Source organism: Silurus aristotelis (genome assembly GCF_946808225.1).
Source record: "Silurus aristotelis genome assembly, chromosome: 29".
NCBI classification, from domain to species: domain Eukaryota; kingdom Metazoa; phylum Chordata; class Actinopteri; order Siluriformes; family Siluridae; genus Silurus; species Silurus aristotelis.
The window spans coordinates 1,508,846-1,534,554 of record NC_139602.1 but is presented as its reverse complement, the minus strand read 5'-3'; the positions used below and the strand labels follow the sequence as shown (position 1 = coordinate 1,534,554).

The window sequence follows — 25,709 nt, the reverse complement described above, 5'->3', positions numbered from 1 at the left end:
GTGCCCGGAACACCATCCCAGGAAGGCGTCCAGGAGGCATCCGGAACAGATGCCCGAGCCACCTCAGCTGACCCCTCTCGATGTGGAGGAGCAGCGGCTCTACTCTGAGCTGCTCCCGAGTGACCAAGCTTCTCACCCTATCTCTAAGGGATCGCCCAGCCACCCTGCGGAGAAAGCTCATTTCGGCTGCCTGTATCCGGGATCTTGTCCTTTCGGTCATGACCCAAAGCTCATGACCATAGGTGAGAGTAGGAACGTAGATTAACCGGTAAATCGAGAGTGTCGCCTTGCGGCTCAGCTCTTTTTTCACCACGACAGACCGGTACTTCGACCGCATTAATGCAGAAGCTGCACCGATCCGTCTGTCAATCTCCCGTTCCACCCTTTCCGCACTCGTGAACAAAACCCCACGATACTTAAACTCCTCCACTTGCGGCAGGAACTCTCCACCAACCTGAAGTGGGCAAGCCACCCTTTTCCGACTGAGTCAAGTCAAGTCAAGTCAAGTTTATTTGTATAGCGCTTTTCACAACAGACATTGTCTCAAAGCAGCTTTACAGAAAACAACAGTGAAGGTGAATGGTGTGCGTTTGTCCCTGATGAGCAAGCCGTGGCGACAGTGGCAAGGAAAAACTCCCTTAGATGATATGAGGAAGAAACCTTGAGAGGAACCAGACTCAAAGGGGAACCCATCCTCATATGGGTGACATCAAGAGTTTGGTCATAAATCTTTCAACAATACAGAACAATTTGTGATCATCATAGATCCAGCATCAGCTTCTCCATGCCAGGGCCTTTAAACACTCGGCATCTACTTCTCCATGATCATCCATAGGTCCATAATCTTCACGAGGTGGGACGTGACTGGAGCTGGCCAAACCTCAGGATGCCTCGGGATGGGGAGAGAAAGAGAAGCAGTGGAGAGGAATTAGCGTAGCTGCTGTTCATGATATTAACAGCACAAGTTGATAATGTGCATGTAATCATATATTCTGGAGCACAAGGTTGTGATGTGATGTGTGTGATGTGTGTTATGTGTAGGCTTTGCTAAAAAGATATGTTTTTAATCTACACTTAAACTGGGAGAGTGTATCTGAACCCCGAACACTGTCAGGAAGACTATTCCAGAGTTTAGGAGCTAAATGTGAAAATGCTCTACCGCCTTTAGTGGACTTTGCTATTCTAGGAACTACTAGAAGCCCAGAGTTTTGAGATCTCAGGGAGCGTGACGGATTGTAGCGTGTTAAAAGACTAGATAGATATATGGGAGCCAAACCATTTAGTGCTTTATAAGTGAGTAGCAGTAGTTTGTAGTCTATTCGAAACTTAATAGGAAGCCAATGTAGGGACGATAAGATTGGGGTTATATGATCGTATTTTCTTGACCTAGTAAGAACTCTTGCTGCGGCATTCTGAACTAACTGAAGCTTGTTTATTAATGATGCAGGACATCCACCTAGTAATGCATTACAGTAGTCTATTCTAGAGGTCATAAACGCATGGACGAGCTTCTCTGCATCAGATATAGATAACATATTTCTTAGCTTAGAAATATTTCTAAGGTGAAAGAAGGCTGTTTTTGTAACTTGATTGATGTGATTTTTGAAAGATAAGTTGCTGTCTAAAATAACTCCCAGGTCTTTTACCGTTGAACTAGTAGTTACAGAACAACCGTCTAAATACAGGCTGAGATGCTGGAGCTTCTGTGTACTATTTTTTGGGCCGATGAGCAAAATCTCCGTTTTATCAGAATTTAATAGCAGAAAGTTATGGGTCATCCAATCTCTTATTTCTTCAACACACTCAGTTATGCGAGCTAATTGAGCTGTATGGACCATGGACTCGGATTTGGAGGTGCTGATTCTCATCCCAGCCGCTTCACACTCGACTGCAAACCGTCCCAGTGCGTGCTGAAGGTCCTGGTCCGATGAAGCCAACACGACAACATCATCTGCAAAGAGAAGAGACGAAATCGTGTTGTCACCAAACCGGACACCCTCCGGCCCCTGGCTGCGCCTAGAAATTCTGTCCATAAAAATTATGAACAGAACCGGTGACAAAGGGCAGCCCTGCCCGAGTTCAACATGCACCGGGAACAAGTCTGACTTACTGCCGGCAATGCGAACCAAGCTCCTCCTTCGGTCGTACAGGGAGTGGACAGCCCTTAGTAAAGGGCCCCGGACCCCATACTCCCGGAGCACCCTCCACAGGCCGCCGCGAGGGACACAGTCGAATGCCTTTTCCAAATCCACAAAACACATGTGGACTGGTTGGGCAAACTCCCATGAACCCTCCAGCACCCTGTAGAGGGTATAGAGCTGGTCCAGTGTTCCACGGCCTGGACGAAAACCACACTGTTCCTCCTGAATCCGAGGTTCTACTATCGCCCGTATTCTCCTCTCCAGTACCCTGGCATAGACTTTCCCAGGTAGGCTAAAAAGTGTGATCCCCTGATAGTTGGAACACACCCTCCGGTCCCCCTTCTTAAAAAGAGGGACCACCACCCCGGTCTGCCATTCCAGAGGCACTGTTCCCGACCGCCACGCGATGCTGCAGAGGCGTGTCAGCCAAGACAGCCCCACAACATCCAGAGACTTGAGGTACTCAGGGCGGATCTCATCCACCCCCGGTGCCTTGCCACCGAGGAGTTTTTTTACTACCTCGGTGACTTTAGCTTGGGTGATGGACGAGTCCACCTCTGAGCCCTCAGCCTCTGCTTCCTCAATGGAAGACGTGATGGCGGGATTGAGGAGATCCTCGAAGTATTCCTTCCACCGTCCAACGACATCCCCAGTTGAGGTCAACAGCTCCCCACCTCCACTGTAAACAGCATTGGTAGGGCACTGCTTCCCTCTCCTGAGGCACCGGACGGTTTGCCAGAATCTCTTCGAGGCCAGCCAATAGTCCTTCTCCATGGCCTCACCGAACTCCTCCCAGGCCCGAGTTTTTGCCTCCACAACCACCCGGGCTGCAGTTCGCTTGGCCTGCAGGTACCCGTCAGCTGCCTCAGGAGTCCCACAAGCCAACCAGGCCCGATAGGACTTCTTCTTCAGCTTGACGGCATCCCTTACTTCCGGTTTCCACCACCGTGTTCGGGGATTGCCGCCTCGACAGGCACCGGAGACCTTACGGCCACAGCTCCGAGCGGCCGCTTCGTCAATGGATGTGGAGAACATGGTCCACTCGGACTCAATGTCTCGGGCCTCCCTCGGGATCCGTTCAAAGCTCCGCCGGATGTGGGAGTTCAAGATCTCTCTGACAGGAGACTCGGCCAAATGTTCCCAGTCAGAGCACTGTCCAGCACCCCTCCCAGAGACCCCAAGAAGGCCGGGTACTCTACACTGCCGTTTGGCCCGTAGGCACACACGTCAGTGAGAGACCTATCCCCGACCCGTAGCCGCAGAAAAACGACCCTCTCATTCATCGGGGTAAACTCCAACACATGGCGGCTGAGCTGGGGGGCTATAAGCAAACCCACACCAGCCCGCCGCCTTTCACCATGGCCTACTCCAGAGTGGTGAAGAGTCCATCCTCTCTCAAGGAGTGTGGTTCCAGAGCCCAAGCCGTGTGTAGAGGTGATCCCGACTATCTCTAGTCGGAACCTCTCAACCTCACGCACAAGCTCCTTTCCCGCCAGTGAGGTGACATTCCACGTCCCTAGAGCTAGCTTCTGTGTCCAGGGATCGGGTTGTCGAAGCCCCCGCCTTCGACTGCTGCCCGATCCTCTCAGCACCGGCGTTGTCACGGTCCTTGGTCTGTTTTTTCTTATAAGGGTTTTTGAACCCTAGGACCTGTTTGCCTTGGGAGACCCTACCAGGGGCATATAGCCCCGGACAACATAGCTCCTAGGGTCATTCGGGTACTCAAACCCCTCCACCACGTTAAGGTGGCAGTTCAAGGAGGGGCTCTGGAAATGAATCGAGTCGTTTATCTTTTGACTCCACAACTCCGAACCATTCGGTCTTTTGTCACGTGACTCCCATAGACGCTACACAATGCAATAAATCAGAGTTTTTGTTTTTTCGTCTCAAATCTTGAAAAGGAACAGATTTACAAAAAAATTAAATAAAAAATAAGGGACGGCACCTGATGCCCTTAACCCACGGAAGGCCTTGCCATCCGTCCAGAATCGAAGGGGACCCGGTTAGAATCGCGCGGAACCGGGGAAAGCCGGGAAGGACCCGAGGCGGAGCGACATCCCTTGTGGAGAGCTGGAACCGAGCGCCGCCCACACTGGAGACCTGGAACAGAACAACACCCTCAGCGGAGGTCGGGAACGGAGCACTGCCCACCACGGAGAAAAGGAATGGAGCGACGCCTTCTGTCCTTCTACAGCATCTCTAAAATGAGGACGCTCCTCCACAAAGTCCAAACCACATTCACTCAGCCTCTATATGCTGGATTCATACTGCCTTATTATGGAACAACTGTGAGATTATGTGAAACATCTGTACACTGAGTTTCAATTAAAAGAAGCACTGACACAGCACAGACATCACTGATTCAGCTACAAAACTGGGTTGGTCTTTTTGGTTCTGCTCTACAATGGTCACGATCCTGCTTTAGTACATGTAAATATTGCGCTTGGAATCTAAGTTTTATACTTTGATGATGTCCTTTGGAGAACCACAAAGTTCTCAGCAGACCACGTTTTATTAATTTTTATTTCCTCTTTGGGCAGGAGAATCGATCCATTACAGCATTTTCCTTCCATCAGAACGCATGCAATGCAAATTTAGGGAGAACTTTTAAATAAAGAAACAGAAATTTTCTGGTTATTTAAAAGTACCTCAGATCAGAGATCACAATTAAATTGTAGTGCAAGCAGTACAATGCTCTTTCACTCCTCCAGTTAAGACAATTGACATGTTTAGTGATGAATTTTGTGATTATTTGAGCCTAGAACACATTCAGAAAAATACAGAAGAATTTTCCGTTCTGCTTATAGCTTTTAATTCTTTTGTTTTAAATATATCACATTTGTTACGACTCAGTCTAGGGTTAGGCCACACAGAGTAATTAGCTCAGGATTCAAGGGATTGATACCTTTTATAATAAAATTTGTATATATTCATATATACAGTATATACACACACAACTGTAGAAAGGCGTGACTTCAGGGTAGGACGAGGCCAAAATAATAAACAAAAAGGTCCTGAAAGAAAAGAAACTAAAATTCCAGTAAAACTAACCTTATTTTATAATACACATAAACACAGAAATTAGATCAGACCCAAAATGATCCGTCAGCCAAACCCCTACAGTCAGTGAACTGCGTGAACAATATGCACACTGATACAAAATATATATGTAGAGAATGATCTGATTATTATTATTTTATTATTTTATTTAGTTTTCATCTCTGTATATTTATTCTCATATAATTATACATATTTGATTATATCTCATTTTTATTGTTATTGTCATTTATTGTAAGGATGTGGCAGGAATGACTTTTGTCCACCAGATGTCACCATTTTCTCCAATGTTGTTTTTCCCACAATCCTTGCTAAAGCTTAGCCACATGTGAGGAAGCACTAGAGATGAGAAATCCGAATCTGAATCATTCTGAGTCACTCCGTGAACGGATCCGACTCTCACGAGTCCCTGAGTCACTTCAATCAGTAGGGATTCTTCCTGCTTTTGCCAGGAAATTCCACTAGAGGGCACTCACCGAATGCTCTCACAATTCATCCGTGGACTCATTAATCTCATTCACAAATCTCTCGGATTCTGCTGTTTCGCTCCGCGATACGAGTCCGACAGATCCGCTGAATCCCACGGTTCAGGTGGATCAGCGAGGACTCGCATAGGACCCGCCATTTTGAGTTTCTTGTGTTTCTGAACATAAAGGAAGTTTCCTGAACAACTCATTCAGCTACTTGTTGCTACAGTTTCTTGCTAACAACTAATCAGAACAATTAATGGTGTAATTTACAATTTTTATTTATATGTGGTAGCAAAATAACCAAAGACTCAAGTGATCCGAGTAAATGAAGAGAATGATTCATGAATCCCGAGTCATATAAAGAATCGGGTTATTTTACCTGGATGATTCCGGATTCGCTCATCTTAAGCACCCATACCGTAAGAACAAGATTAGACGCGCAATCACAAAAAATAAAATAAAAAAGCGGCTGAATGGACCGCGGACGAGGAGCTCGTGAGATGCGGCATTTTTTCCAGATCTTATTTAAAGTTGTACTATATTTATAACCATTTTACTACAGTTTATAGAATTCAGGTAGCAATGTGATTTATTATTAGCATAAACATACTACAGACTTAGCCCGCCACGCACGTGCACGAAGAAGCTCCTCGGTTACCATGGCAACGACCCAAACAGAAGAGGGTATTTAAACAGCGTTTGACTCCAAACTCGTCACACACAAGATTAACATCATCCACACTGGGGCTCATTTACATTAATCACCTGATTAACATTCACCGAGAGCAGGATTTCACACTTAGTGGATTATAAGTCACTTTATTTAGAACCTCGCTGCCTTTCTACTGTTTTTACACACACACACACACACACACACACACACACACACACACACAGAGATCCAGTAAGGAGATTTTAGTGAAAGATCTACTGTCGTACCGACCAAAGCTTAATCTGTTACTTGTGTGCGATGAATGAACACAGAGGACATGACGTCGTCGTAGCTGCAGCAGACCAAAATCAGGTGTGTAAAAAACAGGTGTGTGAAAAACGTGTGTGTGTGTGTGTGTGTGTGTGTGTGTGTTTCAGTCCTGAGTCTCAGTATTAAAATGAGCATTGGAATGTGCTTGAGTTTGATGTTCAGGACAGCCATGTTTGAAGGCCACTAGGTCGTGTGTATCAGTATAACGACTTGATTTCTCCTATGACCGCTAGAACAACATTAGCCGTGTGTGTGAGAGCTCATGTATAAAACAGGGGGAGATGCAGGAGAATAATAATATCTAAACAACTATAACTGTTTACAGATTCAGCTGAAGGAGCAGATGAAATTCCAGCAGAGACTCCAGGAGAAGCAGAAGAAGGTGCAGGAGCTGAAACAGACTGTGAACAATATAAAGGTGAGCAGTGAGCAGAGACGGAGCTGCTCCTACAAACACACACAACATGAACATCGAGTCATTTTGAGTCCCAGTAAGAGTGTGTGTGTGTGTGTGTGTGTGTGTGTGTGTGTGTGTGTGGTTGTGTGTCCTAACAGCACAGTGCACAGACAGCAGTAGATGTCAGTGAGAATATCTTCACCGAGATGATCAGCTCCATGGAGAAAAAGCGCTCGGAGGTGAATGAGCTGATCAGAGATCAGAAGGAGGCTGAACTGAGTCGAGCTGAACGATTCCTGGAGCAACAGGAGCAGGAGATTACTGATCTTCAGACGAGATTCACTGAGCTGGAGCAGCTTTCACACACTCACGATCACATCCAGTTCCTCCAGGTAACACAAAGTGTGTATAGTCTATATAGTCACATGTATTTCTCCACCTTTCTCCTTCTCCATGATGTTTTTCTTTCTCTCTGTAGAGTTTCCAGCCTCTCAGTGTATCTTCTGGATGTGAGGACTCACCCAACATCACTGTCAATCAACATCTCCCATTTGAAAGAATTATGTTATCAGTCTGTGATCTGCAAAATAGATTTGAGGAACTTTGCCAGGAGGATTTCATCATAATTCATGAACATGGTGAGAGAAATTGTCCTGCTGGGAAATCTTTACTTTCTCTGCAGCATGGTGACAAGAGACATTTCATATGACTACATGAACTTCCTGTTATTACTGTTATTTTTATTACAGTTACACTTTTTTATTCACGTCTTAATCGTGTAAAAGCTTCTGATTTGTTTTCAGTTACTTTACCATTAATAAAGCATGGAGGACACACACACACACACACACACACACACACACACACACACACACACACATGGAGGACACACACACACACACACATGGAGGACACACACCCACACACACACACATGGAGGACCACCCCCCCCCCCACACACACACACACACACACACACACACGTCTCATTTGATATAGTTTTTTCTTTTTTAATATCTGACACATTTCCATTGTTTATGTGTTTAGATTTCTGTCATCTGACTCTGGATCCCAACACAATAAATTATGACCTCATTCTGTCTGAGAACAACAAAGTGGTGACACACAGTAAGACAAAGCAGCAGTACTCTGATCATCCAGAGAGATTTGACACCTGCAGTCAGGTGTTGAGTAAAGAGAGTGTGTGTGGACGCTGTTACTGGGAGGTGGAGTGGAGCGGTGGGACGAATGTGTACATATCAGTCTCATATAAAGATATCAGGAGGAAAGGACAGAGTAATGAGTGCTGGTTTGGATGCAACAATCAGTCCTGGAGTCTGCTGTGTTCTTCTTCTGTTTTTTTCTGTCACAACAACATTATGACTTCTCTTATAGTTCCATTACCCTCCAGAATAGGTGTGTATGTGGATCACAGTGCAGGAACTCTGTCCTTCTACAGCGTCTCTAAAACGAGGACGCTCCTCCACAAAGTCCAAACCACATTCACTCAGCCTCTATATGCTGGATTCAAACTGCCTTATTATGGAACAACTGTAAGATTATGTGAAACATTTGTACACTGAGTTTCAATTAAAAGAAGCAACTTTTTTTGTATGTGAAACTTCATTCAGAATGTGATTTAAAATTTCATTTGTTAGATCTTTTCCTTGTTTTCTGGCAAAGTGCACGTCACCATCATCCTAATGAGGTGGCAGGCTATTCCCAAAATGCCGCTCTGCAAGGAGCCACAACATATTTCTCCCGTTACACCATGTAACAGACACTGTCTTTCGTTAAAGCCTGTGTAAAGTTCATTAATTTCAGTGTAGGAAGGTGCGGCTTATAGACAGGTGCGGCTTATTTATGTTAAAAATATAAATCTTTGTCAAATTCAGCGAATGTAATTATCCCATAGGAAATAATGGAAAACCAATTAATCCGTTCCAGACCTCCACCGATAACCATTTATTAACATTTTTTGCCCTGTTTTTAGCAGCGTTAATACTAAATAATACAGGTACATAAATAATACTGTATATAAATATGCAGTGTAATGAGCGGAGGCAAAGCCGGAGCACAGTTTGCTTTGGTTTAACGAAAACACAGAGAGTTTAACACAAAAACACACACACACATGGGAGTCCATAGAATCCCGACAAACGAGAGAGAGATATCCGTGGTAAGCCCTGGAGGGGAAGGTCCACGGGCAAACGCACGGGAGGAAAAAGGTAATACGGGGTGCGCTTTGGAAAGAAAGCGCAGCCGTGGAGAGCGCGTGGAGTCCGGAAAGGAAAAAACGCATAGAAATACGTGTGACAGGGAAAACACAGACAAACATGCACCAAATACCTTCACATACCAACAATAACCAGCAAGGAGTGTGGATGAATGAGGGGTTTATATAGGAGCTGGGGATGAGTGAACAATGAGCCCCAGGTGTGCAATATTGAAGCCAGGGGCTTTAGGGAAAGCGGAGGTTTTGACAGCCGCCGAAGGGGTCTTGGAAGGTGGATTTCTGACAATAGTACAGTAAAAAGTAAAAATTAAAAACATTACCAAAGTAACAAAAAAAAAAATGCTCCACGTGGGTTAGGGTAAAAAAAAAGGTCGATAAGCAGGCATTTGGTCGTTCAGCAGGCGCAAATTTCGGTCGAAAAACTGTTCGCCAAACGAAAAGTTTGATGTCCGAGCAGGTCGATAAGCGGGGTACCACTGTCTGTCTGTCTGTCTGTCTGTCTGTCTGTCTGTCTGTCTGTCTGTCTGTCTGTCTGTATGTATGTATGTATGTAGGGGGGAGTGGTGGCTCCAGCGGTTAGGGCGCTGGGTTGCCGATCGGAAGGTCGGGGGTTTAAGCCCCGGTATCGCCAACCTGCCACTCTTGGGCCCTTGAGCAAGGCCCTTAACCCTCTATGCTCCGGGGGTCCCTTACGGGGGACATATCAAGGTCCGCGGCCGCCTTCCCGTGGGCTCACCACCTGCAGGAGGGACCGTAAGGGACGGTGCTGTGAGGATTGGGCAGCAGTCGAAGGCGAACTGCTGCCCCCGCGACCTGAATTACGGATAAGTGGGAGAAAACGAATGAATGAATATATATATATATATATATATATATATATATATATATATATATATATATCAGAAATATTCAACCCCCTCACCTCAATAACAAACAATATTTATTGATACATATTTGAGTTATTTTGAAAACAGAAGTTGACTTAACTTTGAAGTTCAAATGAAAATTGAAAGTCTTGTAACACATGAGCATGTGCAGTATTATTCAACCCCCAGCTTCAGTACCTTGTGGAGCGCCCTTTAGTTTTTATAACTTCTAACAAGCATTTTTGATAAGTGCTGACAAGCTTCTTACACCTCACGATTGGAATCTTTGCCCAATCTTCACATGCAAAAGCCTCTAACTCAGTGATGTTTGACGGCTTCCGTGCTGCAACCGCCTTCTTCAAATCAAACCAAAGATTTTCAATTGGATTTAAATCTGGTGACTGAGAAGGCCACTTTAGGACACTCCAGCATCTTTTCCCCAACCAAGCTTTGGTTGATTTGGAGGTGTGCTTGGTATCATTGTCTTGCTGGAAGATCCAATGATCACCAAGGTTTAATTTGTCAACCAAGGCATCATGTTCTTCTTCAAAATGACATGGTATTTCTGGGAATCCATGATGCCAGGTACACAATCAAGATTGCCAGTTCCTGCCGCAGAAAAACAGCCCCACATCATTATTGACCCACCTCCATGCTTGACCGTGGGGATGGTATTCTTCTGGTCATAAGCCTGACCTTTTGCATGCCAGACATACAGCTGGTGCATATGTCCAAAAAGTTCCAGTTTGGTTTCATCAGTCCATAGAACTGTCTCCCAGAACTTTTGTCCAAATTTCTCCTGGCATATTCTAGTCGACTCCTGATGTTCCTTGAGGTCAAGAGTGGAGTGCGTCTTGGGGTCCGGCCATGAAGTCCTTGATTATCCAGTGCACGTCTTATAGTTGCCACTGACGCACTTGTACCAGCCTTCATCATGTCATCCTGTAGCTGTTTTGCAGTCACACAGGAGTTTTTCTTAGCTGTCCTGACTAAGTTACTAAGGGCCCTTGATGAAATTGTGAGATTTCTTCCATGGCCAGGCAGGTTTGCATCTGTTCCATAAGTTTTAAACTTCCTTATAATGCTCCAAATGGTGTCTCTTAGAATGTTAAATCTTTTGAAAATCTTTTTTTACCCAAGAACCTTCAGATGGGATGAAATAATCTCCCCTCTCTCAGCTTTTGTGGAAGCTCCTTTGTCTTTCCCATGATTGCAACTCACCTTAAACACCTTCATGCTACATGGTTGGGGTTTATATATGCATCACAGCTGAAGCAAATGAAGGATCGTTATAGAGTTCCCAAAGGCTTAATGATGTTTCAGCTCCACTTCAGGCCATAAAAACTGTCAGAAAGCTTTAGAAACAACAATATTATATAGGGGTTGGATAATACTGACATGGCGATCTTAACAAAATATACTGTTACACACAAATACTACATCATACGTTTTCTGTGTTGATTTTATGTATCACTAAACTCAATAAGAAGCCATCCAAAGCAAAATCCTGCACTTTGAAAAGATTTTTATTTATAAATCCTTAAAACTCTTTACGGGTTGAATATTTCTGATTGTAAGTGTAATATATATCGTGAATATGCATTAAATGATTCTCGATAGCCTCTGCATTTCATAGCGTTTCTCTCTGTCGCTTTAACCAATCAGATTGCAATTTAAACACACAATTTGCCTTCGTTTTAAATCACCAAGAAAAGCGTAACGCAGAGAACAAATGCTTCAGCCAGAGACGATGTATGCGGGATGTATGCGGGAGGTGCAGCTGCGGAGACGTGTTAAATTGTGTTCGTTGGGTTTTTTGCTTCAGTAATGTCATTCATTCTCACTGTATGAGATTCCTGTCTTTGATGCAGCGCTCTGTTCTGCTGCGTTTCTCTATGATATTGATGATTTCGAGAGCCGTGGTGCCCTAATGATGGTATTAAGAGGTGGATTGGTTCAGGCAGGACACCACCGAAGTGTGTCGACATGCACGAGCCGCGACTTAAACTAATATATATTCAGACACGCTGTTCGGAAAACATCTTTATATTTTTGGATGCCACATTTATTTCACATCTGTATTAAATCCATGTATAAAGTCTTTTTGGGGGATGAGGGATTTTCTGTATTGCTATGTGATGTGTCTTATGCAATTCCATGCGATACCGCTAGAGACGCTGGATAGGAGAATGAAAGAATAGAAACAGATGAAATGTGAGCTTATTGTACTTATAAAGACACAGTGTTCTCACAGTGAAACACTCTGCTTTTATCATTATTATTGTAGCATGGAGACTGCGTTATTATAGTTATTTTCAAAGGTTTTTCTCAGGTTCAATGACAAAGCAAATCAAGGGATTAAAAAAAAGTTACAATTTTATTCAAAATTAATTAAGACACTTAAGAACAGAATAGAAATTTATTATACAAATAAATACAGTGGGGTCAGTTTGGATGTAGCACAGTGCTCATTTAGTAAATGCACAGATAAACAATATGCTAATTGTGTGTTAATGTTAAATTAACATTATACCAAGTCGTCCCAAATAAAACACTGCATGGGAAACGGCTTTGGCCTGTTAGCTGCAGTGCACAATTTATGAATAAGTAACTACATTAAAGAGAATCGCTTTATTTAAAGTGAATAAAAGCCCCTAGTTGATGGAGTTGAACATTAATTGAGCCGCAGACACACACCTGACTCGTGTGTGTAGGTGAGATGAACTGGGAATGCAGGCAGTGGGTCAAACCACTGTGAGGAAGGGGAGGGGGAACTCAACTGTTTCTAAATGCACAATTATTTAGGTATACATACATATATTTTTCATATAATAGAGAATAAATATAATAGAGAGTGCAATTTTTAAAAATAATCTTTTTTTTAGACATGTCCCCCCCCCCGTCCCCTTCGGGATTTACGCCCATGACCAGATGACATACAGGTAGAAGTGTGGAGATGTTTAGGAGAAGTGCAGTGGAGTTTTTAACCGGATTGTTTAACAAGATTCTGGAAGGTAAAAAGATAGATTGGTTCAAGGTGAAGGTCGGACTGCATCAAGGATCGGCCCTGAGCCCTTTCCTGTTTGCAGTGGTGATGGACAGGTTGACGGACGAGGTCAGACAGGAGTCTCCCTGGACTATGATGTTTGCAGATGATATTGTAAATTTGTGGTGAGAGTAGTGAGCAGGTTGAGAAGAGCCTGGAGAGGTGGAGGTATGCGCTGGAGAGAAGGGGAATGAAAGTCAGTAGGAGTAAAACAGAGTACATGTGTGTGAATGAGAGGGAGGGCAGTGGAGGGGTGCGGTTGCAGGGAGAAGAGGTGGAGAAGGTGGATGAGTTCAGGTACCTGGGGTCAACAGTGCATTAATGGAGAGTGTGTTAGGGAAGTGAAGTAAAAAGTGCAGGCAGGGTGAAGTGGGTGGAGAAGAGTGATATATGCTGCCTCTTGGAGAAATTATTCATAAACATAGTATTAGATTCCATTGCTATGCTGATGATAAACAGCTGTATATTTCAGCAAAGCCAGATGAGAGAGATCAGCTTAACAATGTTGAAAAATGTGTAAAGGACATTATACAGTGGATGCTTGATAACTTTCTTCTGCTCAACTCAGATAAGACGGAAGTACTTTTACTAGGACCACATGCAGCTAGAAGCAAACTTTCAGATTACGTAGCATCTCTGGATGGTGTTTCTAATTCAGCGTGTACGGCTGTCAAAGACCGTGGTGTGATTATTGACCCGAGTCTTTCCTTTGAGGCTCACGTGAATAATATCACCAGGATCGCCTTCTTTCACCTTAGAAATATTGCTAAAATTAGAAATATGATGTCGTTACAGGATGCAGAAAAACTAGTTCATGCTTTTGTTACATCTAGATTAGACTACTTAGGCGCTTGACTGTCTGGGTGTGTGAGTAAGTGCAGAAATAAGCTTCGGTTAGTTCAGAATGCAGCAGCAAGAGTCCTCACGAGATCTAGAAAATATGAGCACATCAGCCCTGTTTTAATCATCTACACTGCTCCCAATCAAATCTCGCATTGATTATAAAATACTACTACTGACGTATAAAGCACTTAACGGTCTCGCACCGCAGTATCTGAGTGAACTTCTGTACCAGTATGATCCTCCACGCCTACTTAGATCAAAAGGTGCTGGCTATCTGTTGGTTCCTCCAATAATGAAGACTACAGCAGGGGGCAGATCTTTCTCTTATAAAACCCCGCAGTTATGGAAAAGCCTTCCTATCAGTGTTCGGGACTTAGACACAGTCTCAGTGTTTAAGTCGAGGTTAAAAACGTATTTATTCAGTCAAGCCTTTAATCAGTAGATTTTTACTCAGGTAAAGGCTCAGATCTGGGGGGAACATGGATATAGAGTGTTTGGTGAACTGGGATATTTGTATGCCGTCGTCCCCTCACATTCACGCGTTCACTCAGGTTTGGTGGTGTGGTGGGTCGTCTCTTATCCCAGAGATCCCTCATGTCTGTGTTGCCTTCTGGTTCTCCCTTTTAGTTATGCTGCCATAGCAAATCTTGCCAGAGTCCAAACTGCACAGGGACTTTAACTCTCATGCAACAATAGGTACACTTAATAATCCATATCCTTCTCTTCCTGTCACCCTCTTCTCTCTCTCTCTCTCTCTCTCTCTCTCTCTCTCTCTCTCTCTCTCTCTCTCTCTCTCTCTCTCTCTCTCTCTCTCTCTCGGTCGAGTTAAACATGCTCCTGAGGCTCCAGTGACCACTGTTCCTGCCCCTCTCTCCTCTGTGGACCTTCACACTTCGTCCAGGCCTGCCTCTGGATAGTGTTCTCTTTGACTGGAGGCCACTCTGTGCAGCTGGGGAAGGTTTGTCATCAACGCCTTGGGTGGTTCCATGAAATTCCGGAGTAAGAACGGGAGCTTTGGGGATAGATTGGACTGTAGTTGATGTCAACAGTCTCCTACACTGACTCAGGAATACAGTTCGCTTCCGATCATCATCACTGTACCCCGCAACATTGTATACCTGCTACAAATGGACATTCGGTGTAACCCAAATGAGGATGGGTTCCCTCTTGAGTCTGGTTCCTCTCAAGGTTTCTTCCTTATGCCATCTCGGGGAGTTTTTCCTTGCCACAGTCGCCACCGGCTTGCTCATCAGGGACAAACTTACCCATAAAGAACATATTCATTTTTAATCACCGCAATATCTGTGTAAAGCTGCTTTGAGACAATGTTCATTGTTAAAAGCGCTATACACAAAAAAATGAATTGAATTGAATTGATAGCAGGAGTGATTTGTGATAGAACAGTATCTGTGAGAGTGAAAGGGAAAGTTTATAAGACTGTGGTGAGACATGAGATGTTGTATGGATTAGAGACAGTGGCATTGAGTAAAAGACAGGAGGTGGAGCTGGAGGTAGCAGAGCTGAAGATGTTAAGGTTTTCGTTGGGAGTGACGACGATGGACAAGATTAGAAATGAGTTTATTAGAGGGACAGCGCATGTAGGACGTTTTGGTGACAAGGTGAGGGAAGCGAGATTGAGATGGTTTGGACATGTGCAGAGGAGGGACATGAGTTATATTGGGAGAAGAATGCTGAGGATGGAGCCACCACGAAGGAGGAAAAGAGGAAGACCAAGGAGGAGGTTTATGGATGTGGTGAGGGAAGACATGCAGGTAGTTGGTGTGAAAGAGGCAGATGTAGAGGACAGGGGGGATGGAGACGGATGATTGGCTGTGGCGCCCCCTAATGGGAGAAGCCGAAAGAAGAAGAAAAACATTTACAAGATAAATATGGCAACATTTTTCTGGTTTTAGTGATAAAATTCAATTGCTACTTAATTAATAATAAATTAATACACGATTATTAGTTAGCACTGAATTATTACTGAGTTACTACTGAATTAATGATGTATTATTACGTGATTACTACTCAGTCCAACACTGAGATGTCTTTATGCATGTTTTCATGCTTTTCCATTACTCACTGCTTCTCCCTCTTTTTATCTCTCAATCTCTCACTGCTTCTCCCTCTCTTTATCTCTCCATCTCTCACTGCTTCTACCTCTCTTTATCTCTCAATCTCTCACTGCTTCTTCCTCTCTTTATCTCTCCATCTCTCACTGCTTCTCCGTCTTTTTATCGCTTCATCTCTCACTGCTTCACCCTCTCTTTATCTCCCAATCTCTCACTGTTTCTCCCTCTCTTTATCTCTTTATCTCTCACTGCTTCTTCCTCTACTTCTCTTCATCTCTCACTGCTTCTCCCTCTCTTTATATCTCAATCTTTCACTGCTTCTCCCTCTCTTTATCTCTCTATCTCTCACTGCTTCTCCTTCTCTTCATCTGTTTCTTCATCTCTCCATCTCTCACTGCTTCTCCCACTCTTTATCTCCCAATCTCTCACTGCTTAAGTAATTAAAATCCAGCAGTCGGTAGGGTTTGACGAACTGAGCAAAAGAAAAAGGTACAGATTAAAAAACTTTGTGACGAAATTAAGAAGAGGAAAAACGGCAGTGAAAAAAGTTCTGTGAAATGGTGAAAGTACACAGGGTAAAACTCCTTTCCTGCGAATTTCTGTTCTGTCTGTTATCCGACTTTTTTCCCCTTTCTCTCTTTCCTTATGGACATCATAAGAATAGGGACAATAAACATTAATAGAGGAAGAGATCATAGGAAAATGGCAGCATTACACACCCACATCCTAAATAAACACATCAACATTGTTTTTTTTTTACAAGAAACACAGCAGTCAGGAGAATGAAGTTGAGTGGAAAATGTGGATGGAGGGAAAAATGTTTTTTAGTCCCGGATCAAACCTCAGTGGTGGTGTCTCCATCTTTTTCTCAAACATCCTTCCCAACGGTTTTACTGACCATCACACATGCACGATAGATATAAGTCTAAAAAAAGTCACAGCGCACCAGCTATTACTGGCATTTTATTCTTAAACTTTTACACGATGCATCTTTCTGTGAAAAATTCTATTTGTTCTGGTCGAAGTGGCAGCAACGGAAGGAGGAGTACGATGACATTGTTCAATGGTGGAAGTAGGGAAGGCGCAGATTCGTGTGTTCTGTCAGGACTACACTGCTTTCTCTAACAGCCTCACCAAATCAACCATCAAAGCTCTTGAGAGGGAAATCACTGTGACTGAGGATGAACTCATAGACAAAGACTCTGGTAGAGTGGGAGAGCTAAGAGAAAAGAAAAAAGCCCTGGAGTCACTGTTCAACGAACAAGCTAAGGGAGCTCTGATCAGGGCTCGTTTCTCCTCACTAAGAGACATGGATGCCCCTAGCACATTTGTCTTTAACTTGGAGCACAAAGTAGGAGAAAGAATAGTCATGCTGCACCTAAAACTGCCAGATGGAACTTTAACATCCGACCCCCACAAAATGAGGAACATCGCGAAGGACTTTTATACAGATCTGTTCAATGCTGGTGAATACGATCTCAAGTGTCTTTCAAACAGACTAAAACTGGTTTTAGAACCCGTTCTAAATGACCGCTTAACGTATTGTGTGCTGAACAGAACAATAATGGACAACCTCTTCCTTATGCGTGACGTGATTACGTTGGCCGGCGACAATAATACAGATGTGGGACTGTTCTCTATTGATCAGGTAAAAGTCTTTGATAGAGTTGATCACAGATATTTATTTGAAAACCTTAAAGCCTTTGGTTTGTGTGAGAATTTTATTTCATGGGTGAAACTTTTATATACGGGAGCTGCTGCATTGTTAAGGCATTAGTGATGGGAAGGGTTATGGATCATTGTAGTGACTCGGTTCTTTGAATCTCGTTCATTCATATAATTGATTGCATTGTGTAGCGCGTTTATGGAAGTCACGTGACAAAAGAACAAACGACTAAATATCTTGAACTCTTCTTTCAGTATAACGGAACCCGTTTGTTATTGTTGACTTTCTTGAAATAGTCTATAAAAGAGGTGTTTTTTTGCAGCAGTGGCGTCATAATGATGGTATTAATAAGTGGATTGATTCAACTAATTATATGTATATATGTATTAAATACACACAACATTTAATTAATAGTGTTTAAATTAGAGCGTCGGCGCCCGTTCGACGTTCGTGTTCTTCCGGCGCGCCTTCGTTCGATGTTCGTGTTCTTCCGGCGCGCCTTCGTTCGATGTTCGTGTTCTTCCGGCGCGCCTTCGTTTGACGTTCGTGTTCTTCCGGCGCGCCTTTGTTCAACGGCCGTTTTCTTCCAGAGCTAAACAGGATTAATAAACAACCCAGTAATTTTGGTAAGCTTCTGTTTTAGAACCAGGCGTGTGAGAGAGTGAAGCTTTTCAGCTATTTTTTTTTTAATATAATAAAGTTGAAAACATCAGGCAAGAAATCCAGACGGTTAATATAAATCCAAATTATTTCACAAGTAACTCTGTAGACAGCAGCGTCATTATAACAGACAATCAACTACAAAGCTTCACTCCTATTCATGAGAACGACTTAATTTCATTAATTTCCTTCCCTAAAATCATCAACCTGCATTCTCGATCCTTCGCCTACAAGTTTCCTCAAACAGATCATTCCAGAGGGAACTGAACCTGTTTTAAAAATAAACTCTTAAATTAGCACTGGTTATGTACCTAAATCCTTCAAACTGGCAGTTATCCACCCCCTAATTAAGAAACCTGACCTTCACCCTGTCAGCTGTCCGACTACAGTCCAATATCAAATCTCCTCTTTATATCAAAATTTTAGAAAAGGTTGCAGCACAGCAGTTCTGCTCACATCTACAACTGAATTACAGCAAACTCTCTGATTCCGTAGCATCTCTGGATGGTGTTTCTGTTTCAGCGTGTACAGCAGTCAAAGACCGTGGTGTGATTATTGACCCGAGTCTTTCCTTTGGGGCTCACGTGAATAATATCACCAGGATCGCCTTCTTTCACCTTAGAAATATTGCTAAAATTAGAAATATGATGTCGTTACAGGATGTAGAAAATGTAGTTGATGCTTTTGTTACATCTAGATTAGACTACTTAGACGCTTGACTGTCTGGGTGTGTGAGTAAGTGCAGAAATAAGCTTTAGTTAGTTCAGAATGCAGCAGCAAGAGTCCTCATGAGATCTAGAAAATATGACCACATCACTCCTGTTTTAATCATCTACACTGCTCCCAATCAAATCTCGCATTGATTATAAAATACTACTACTGACGTATAAAGCACTTATTGGTCTCGCACCGCAGAAAAGACTGTAGTTAATGTCAACAGTCTGCTACATTGACTCAGGACTACTTTTCGCTTCTGATCATTTACATTTGCGGCATTTAGCAGACGCCCTTATCCAGAGCGACGTACAAAAGTGCTTTGAGTCTCTAGAAATGAATAAATCTACACTGGTACAAAAGATTACAAACTTAATAGAAATATAACTCTTGATTTCTACAAACTTGGGAAGTGCTCATTTTATCATCACTGCAACCCGCAACATCGTATATCTGCTATAAATGGACATTCGGTGCAACCCAGATAAGGACGGGTTCCCTCTTGAGTCTGGTTCATCTCAAGGTTTCTTTCCTTGCCACAGTCGCCACCGGCTCGCTCATCAGGGACAAACTTACTTATAAACATCATATTCACTTTTAATCCCCACATTATCTGTGTAAAGCTGCTTTGAGACAATGTTCATTGTTAAAAGCCCAATACAAATAAAAATAAATTAAATTGAAAAAGTATATACTTTTTGCTTATACTCAATGTATTAAAGGTGATTGTGTGTGTGTGTGTTTTCTAGTTAATCGCTGCCATGCCCCGGGACTGGCGTCTGGGTCTGACATTTCCCGTCATTCCGTGGAATCCTATACTTGTTGCAGCTGTGATGGGAGTTTCCACCGTGTTTCCACCGCTGGTGTTCCTTGCTGTAAGATTACCTTTTGATCGCTAATAATTACAACAAAATCTGCAGTCATATCGGTATTTAGAGGTTGACCAATACTGTATAGCAGTTTGGACTTAAAAAAAACAAAACAAAAAACACTTCGAATAAACAGCATGTTGCAATTCCGTGATACTTCCGGTATTGTCCAGATCTGTTCGAAAAACCATGAATCTGACCTCTGCTTTGTCTCCTCAGGTCAAGAGAAGGAGGTATCTCTGTAAGTTCACTTCGTTCTCTTGTTTATAGCAGCCATCTTTTCTTTTGTTGGTTTTATCACAATAAAACGCATCGTATTGTATTTATATAAATATGGTTTATCAGTGACAGAGAAACAGCTTCGTGAGAAGATCCAGCAGCTCATCAGCGAGAAGTCGGAAGTGCTTAAAAAAGTCAAGGAACTCAACAAAACGGTGACGTCTTTTATTTTTTCTATTTCTTTGAATTGAATCAGAATAAAATACATAGTACAAAGTTTTCTTTAGCACTAATTGAAGTATCAGGAAACCTTTAAAAAGTACGATGAAGATCGCTCAAAGGTGAACAATATTTATTTGTATATTTAAATATTTGTAAGTACAAATTTCAAACACCGCATCATCTGTGTAGGTCGAGGTGCTCGAGGATGAAGTGAAGCTCCGAGAAGCCCAGGTGCTCTCATTCCAAAAGGACAATTGCACCCTGGAGGAGCAGAAGAGATCCGTAAGTTCTGTAAGAAGCTGCACCTCAAACAGATGATGGATGTCTCGAGGGTAATGCTCTAGAATGGGTTTGGTACTCAATTTTAGGGGCCAAGTACCAAAAGTGCTTAGGTACTCAATTGTTTAAAACTTCAATTGAGAAGCACTGTGCTGAGGAACATTCTGAGGAACATTCTGGTCAAATATGGGTGCTGCCAATGCTCTAGTGCCACCACCAGGTTCATAAGTGTAAAACCTCAATTGTGGAGGACCAATTTTCATGTAATTTGTTTATTCTGTAGATCGAGGAAAATCTTTCGGTCATCATGGACGAGCAGAATCGCTGTGTTCAAAACTTAATGGCTGAACAGAAATTGAGACTTGAACTTAAAGGTATTTATAAGCAACTAATATTTATATATAAAATTCATTGCTATTGAAATTAAAACATTTACTCGTGCATGTGGTTGAATTCAACAATTCAAAAGGTCGTTCCAAATGTGGGGGCAGGTTTGTGGAGCCCTGGTGTAATGTAATATATATATATTATTAATGAATTAATTTTTTTCCCCCTCCAGAGAAATATCAGAAGGTCATGCAGGCCCATACAAACCTGGGGAACCAGTACATGAAACTTCAACGTATACTGAAAAAAACCAACCAACAGGAAAACAGCTTACGCCAGTAAGTATCGTGTATCAGTATTGGGGAAATCCCACGAGGAATTCCCCCGCATTAGAGATCAACCAAGCGTGATGCGTGTGATCCCGTCACAGGAAGCTGACTCAGGAGGAGCTGGAGCGCCATGAAATGGAGAGCAAGCTGTCCGAGGTGGAAGGCCAAGCCTTGCAAGCCGAAGAAGAGCTGAACCTTCTGAGGCAGCAGGTGGAGGACATGCAGGAGGAGATGCAGCAGAACAAGAGATCTCTGAGATCATTCTGGTATTTTTATCTCATCTGGTGTTTTTCTTTTTCTTTTCTTTTTTTAGATTGCTGTGCGGGAACAGAAAGCCCACGAGAACTGGGTAAGAACTTCGAGTTGGAGATGTTTGAGATCCTGAATATTGAAAATACTGATTTGTATTTTTTTTATTTGTGTTTCAGTTAAAAGCCCAGGTTTTAGAACAAACTTTGATAGAGGAGAAGAGGGAATGTGTGAACCTGCATCAGAAGTGAGTTTGGATTCGCTAATCTGAAACGCACCCTTCAGACAAAAGTTTTGGGACACCTGACTGTTCCAGCCGTATGTGCTGCTTCTCCACAAACTCTAGTGGAACATCATCTCAGAAGAGTAGAGATTAATATGACATGTGTAATCATATGGTCAGGTGTCCACATACTTTTGCCTCTACAGTGTTTCAAGGTCACGTGACGTTCTTTTTGATCTCATGAGCTCTTTTTTTTTTTTTTTTACTTTTTTCTTTTCCTTTTTCTGCCGATTTAGGATCGTGGAGTTGAGCAACAAAATGTCTGATCAGGTGCGCTCGCTGTGCAGGTCCGGTCCTCATGATGTTCCTTCTACACCACCGCAACCCAGGGATGGCCAAGATACGCCTCACGCTCCTCCTGAGCAGCAGAGGGCTGCTCCTCCACCTTCAGGAACACAGTCCTGAACCCACAAAGCCCTTTTATTATGGACGCTGCTGAAGGAAACGAGAGTGTAGAAGTTTTGTTTCAGATTGATAGGGTCACATGACTTGTTTTTTTTTTAGTAAATTTGTTTACTGTATTTACTGTATTTTACTATTTCTGTTAGTTATTAACAGAGGTCGAGGCACCGATAGTTGACTGCTGGAACGATTGTCAAAAATACATACAGATAGTTTTTCCGGGTTAATTATATATTTATTAATAAATATATTCCTATTCGTTTTTAATAAATCTCCAAAAATGTGAACAATTCTGTGTTTTTCTGTCAATATGGGCGGATATGTGAACATTAATGAAGAAAAATTAACTTAAATGATTTTAGCAAATGGCTGCAATATAAAAGAGTGAAAATTTAAGGGGGTCTGAATACTTTCCGTACCCACTGCATATATATATATTAGTTGCTTATAAATACCTTCGAGTTCTTGTCTCACTTTCTGTTCCGCCATAAAGTTTCTAAACCAGCGATTCCGCTCGTTATCGATGACCGAAAGAGTAGCTTTGATCTACAGAATAAACAAATTAAACAAAAATTAAAGCTGCAAAAAGCATGTTTAGGGGGCCCAAGCAAACAGTCTCCACAGATGCTTTGATCATGGACAGTCCTGGACTGTAGGGAGAAAGATCTGACAAACAGCAGGGTGTCAAGATGATTGTGACCAGTCTCTTGGCCTCAGGTCAAGTCAAGTCAAGTTTATTTGTATAGCGCTTTTCACAACAGACATTGTTTCAAAGCAGCTTTACAGAAATTAACAGTCAAGGTGAATGGTGTGTGTTTATCCCAAGAGCAAGGTCCTGAAGATGCCTACCAAGTCTTGTATCAGAGCAGAAAGTCCTTAAAACGAATTGGCTTCTACATTTTGGATACACTGACCATGAACCTAGTTTAAAATACACGAAAAAGTTTCGAATGAGAGCACCTGGGCTTTGAGGGCATCTTATCGGAGCTTCGCCTCGTCCACGAGCACCTGGACCTACACGGATTATGCGGTCCTTGAAATTTGTACTTACAAAAATACACATTTTGTTTTATTTTCATATATAAATAAATATTGTTCGATCTTCGTCGTACTTTCTGAGGGTCTCCTGATACTTCTAAACTCCCTCATGCATCGTAGATATCTGAGGAACAAAAGAAAACAAAAAAAACTTTTTTAATAAACTGTGTTAATAAAAAAATAAAAAAATAAAAACATAAGCAATTATAGGTTTTGCTTTTCTTCACCCAAAATTTACCGAAATTGTACGAAAAGTTAACCGTGAATTTTGTGTACCGTTACACCACTAATATAAATATAAATAAATAAATCTAAAAGTGTTGCAGGGCAGAAAGTTCACCTTCTCGATCAAAGTTTTATTCTCTTTCTCAGCGTTTGCGATTTTCTCGTACAGACGAGCAAAATTCGAGCTCAGTTTCTCCTTCTGCTCGTTCAGATCTTGGTAATTGTTCTGAAACACAGAAAGCGAGAAAAGTAGCTTTAAATCTTTACAGGAGAAAAAGGCATCATTTAATATCAACAGGTTGTTGAGATGAGTGTGTCCAGTAGGTCTTTGGGTCAAAAGATCAGTAGCAAAGCCTCCTGAAGATGCAGATCAAAACAGATAAAATCTCACTTCCTGTTCTGTGGTTTCACTTTAAGATTCGCTGAACTGCAGTTTGATGTTTTTTTGTCATGTTTACTGCCAAATTTAATGATAGTTAAATACAATTTGTAGGAGAAGCATTGAATAAAACTCTTCGGATAAAAATCCCAGAGATGCCTTCATAGGCCATCTTTTCAAATTGAGCCTAAAGGTGGGGCTAGAGCATAAAAGTTTAAATTTGGTCGGAATATTCCTTAAATCCTTCTCAATCAGTTTTTTCCCAGATGGATCTCTGGGCATAGACAAACTAAGAAGTAAAACGTAGAACGATAAAGTTTGGTTTTACAGCAATCGTGATTCTCGTCGGGAATTTCGTTTTTTTCGGACACTTGCCATGAGTTTGAGAAACTCCTCCTGCTGAGAACTTCGGGATTCTTCAGAATTGCTCAGCTTTTCCTCGTGTTGGTTGATCTGGATCCATTAGGACAAAGGAAGCGATCGATGAGTGCTAAAGAAAACTTATATGTATTTTATTTTGATTAAATTAAAAAATTAAAAAAAGACCACCGTTTTGTTGAGTTCGTTGACTTTTTTAAGCACTTCCGTCTACTCATTGATGACCTGCTGGATCTTCTCGCGAAGCTGTTTCTCTGTCACTGATAAACCATATATAAATAAATACAATACGATGCGTTTTATTGTGATAAAACCAACAAAAGAAAAGATCGCTGCTATAAACAAGAGAACAAAGTGTATTTACGGAGATACCTCCTGCTCTTGACTTGAGGAGACAAAGCAGAGGTCAGATTCATGGTTTTTCGAACAGATCTGGACAATACCGGAAGAGGTCGACCAATTCATCAGGTGATTTGTGGAACTATCATCTATTAGCAAAATCTATGCAGATAGTTTTTCCGGGTTGCGTTGTACAGTACGAAAGCAGCCTCTAGAGGCGAATCACGGAATCGTAACATGCTTATTTGTTTATTTGAAGTGAATTTATTTTGTTGTTTTTTGGAATGTCCAAACTGGTTATACACTATCGGTCAACCTCTAAATACCGATATGACTGCAGACTTTGTTGTAATTATTAGCGATGGAAAGGAAATCTTACAGCAAGAACAGTCCTCCACAGGAACACCAGCAGGGTGAGAACTCCCACCACAGCTGCAACAACTATAGGATTCCAGGGAAGGACGGGAAACGTCAGACCCAGATGCAAGTCCTTGGGCATGTCAGCGATTAGCTAGAAAACACACACACACACACACACACACACACACACACAAAATCACCTTTAATTGGAGGTATTTAGAATTGCGTATAAAGACAGTATGCTTAGCTACAGACAGGCGCTAAAAGCTGCTAGAGCTAAACACCTGAGCAAACTCATAGAAAATAACAAAAACAATCCCAGGTTCCTTTTCAGTACAGTCGCTAAATTAACAACAAATCAGGGATCTGAAAAATGTGTTCCATCACAGTTTAGTAGTGAAGACTTTATGAATTTCTTCACTGAAAAAATAGATAACATTAGAAAAACAATTGTGGCAGTTCAACCTCTGACAGCATCTCCCGACACAATCGTACTTACAACCCCACAACTACACTGTTTTACATGTATAGGACAGGAAGAGCTGTATGATGCTATTATGAAAGCTAAATCAACAACATGTCAGTTAGATCCAATTCCCACTAAACTACTGAAGGAAGTGTTATATACAGCTGGTGAGCCTCTTCTCAATAATATTAACTC

At 42.3% G+C, this 25,709-nt stretch overlaps 2 protein-coding genes and 2 long non-coding RNA genes across 4 annotated transcripts in view; 2 read left to right on the top strand and 2 right to left on the bottom strand.

Annotated features, from left to right (window-relative positions):
* The window catches only part of LOC310722873, a 63,003-nt gene extending 38,268 nt beyond the window's left edge, over positions 1–24,735 (bottom strand). The window contains exons 1-2 of the long non-coding RNA XR_014532522.1: positions 24,714–24,735; positions 24,521–24,609 (exon numbers count right to left, since the gene is read on the bottom strand). This is a non-coding gene — a long non-coding RNA (uncharacterized lncRNA). The remainder of the gene's footprint in view (positions 1–24,520; positions 24,610–24,713) is intronic.
* Positions 1–25,709, top strand: part of LOC310722868 (uncharacterized protein) — an 81,283-nt gene that overhangs the window by 18,840 nt on the left and 36,734 nt on the right. Inside the window, exon 6 of the mRNA XM_083535650.1 lies at positions 21,023–21,113. Within this exon, the coding sequence (XP_083391776.1) occupies positions 21,023–21,087 (65 nt within the window). The 3' untranslated portion in view covers positions 21,088–21,113. The remainder of the gene's footprint in view (positions 1–21,022; positions 21,114–25,709) is intronic.
* LOC310722865 (tripartite motif-containing protein 16-like) lies at positions 6,603–8,680 on the top strand. The gene is made up of 5 exons (XM_083535646.1): positions 6,603–6,692; positions 6,976–7,068; positions 7,206–7,439; positions 7,526–7,685; positions 8,095–8,680. The coding sequence occupies exons 1-5, from the start codon at positions 6,639–6,641 to the stop codon at positions 8,628–8,630; spliced, it is 1,077 nt and encodes a 358-aa protein (XP_083391772.1). The 5' UTR covers positions 6,603–6,638; the 3' UTR covers positions 8,631–8,680.
* LOC310722968 lies at positions 23,430–24,176 on the bottom strand. Its single transcript, XR_014532548.1, has 3 exons — positions 24,051–24,176; positions 23,708–24,019; positions 23,430–23,491 (listed from the first exon to the last, which is right to left on the bottom strand). It is a non-coding gene; the product is annotated as an uncharacterized lncRNA (long non-coding RNA).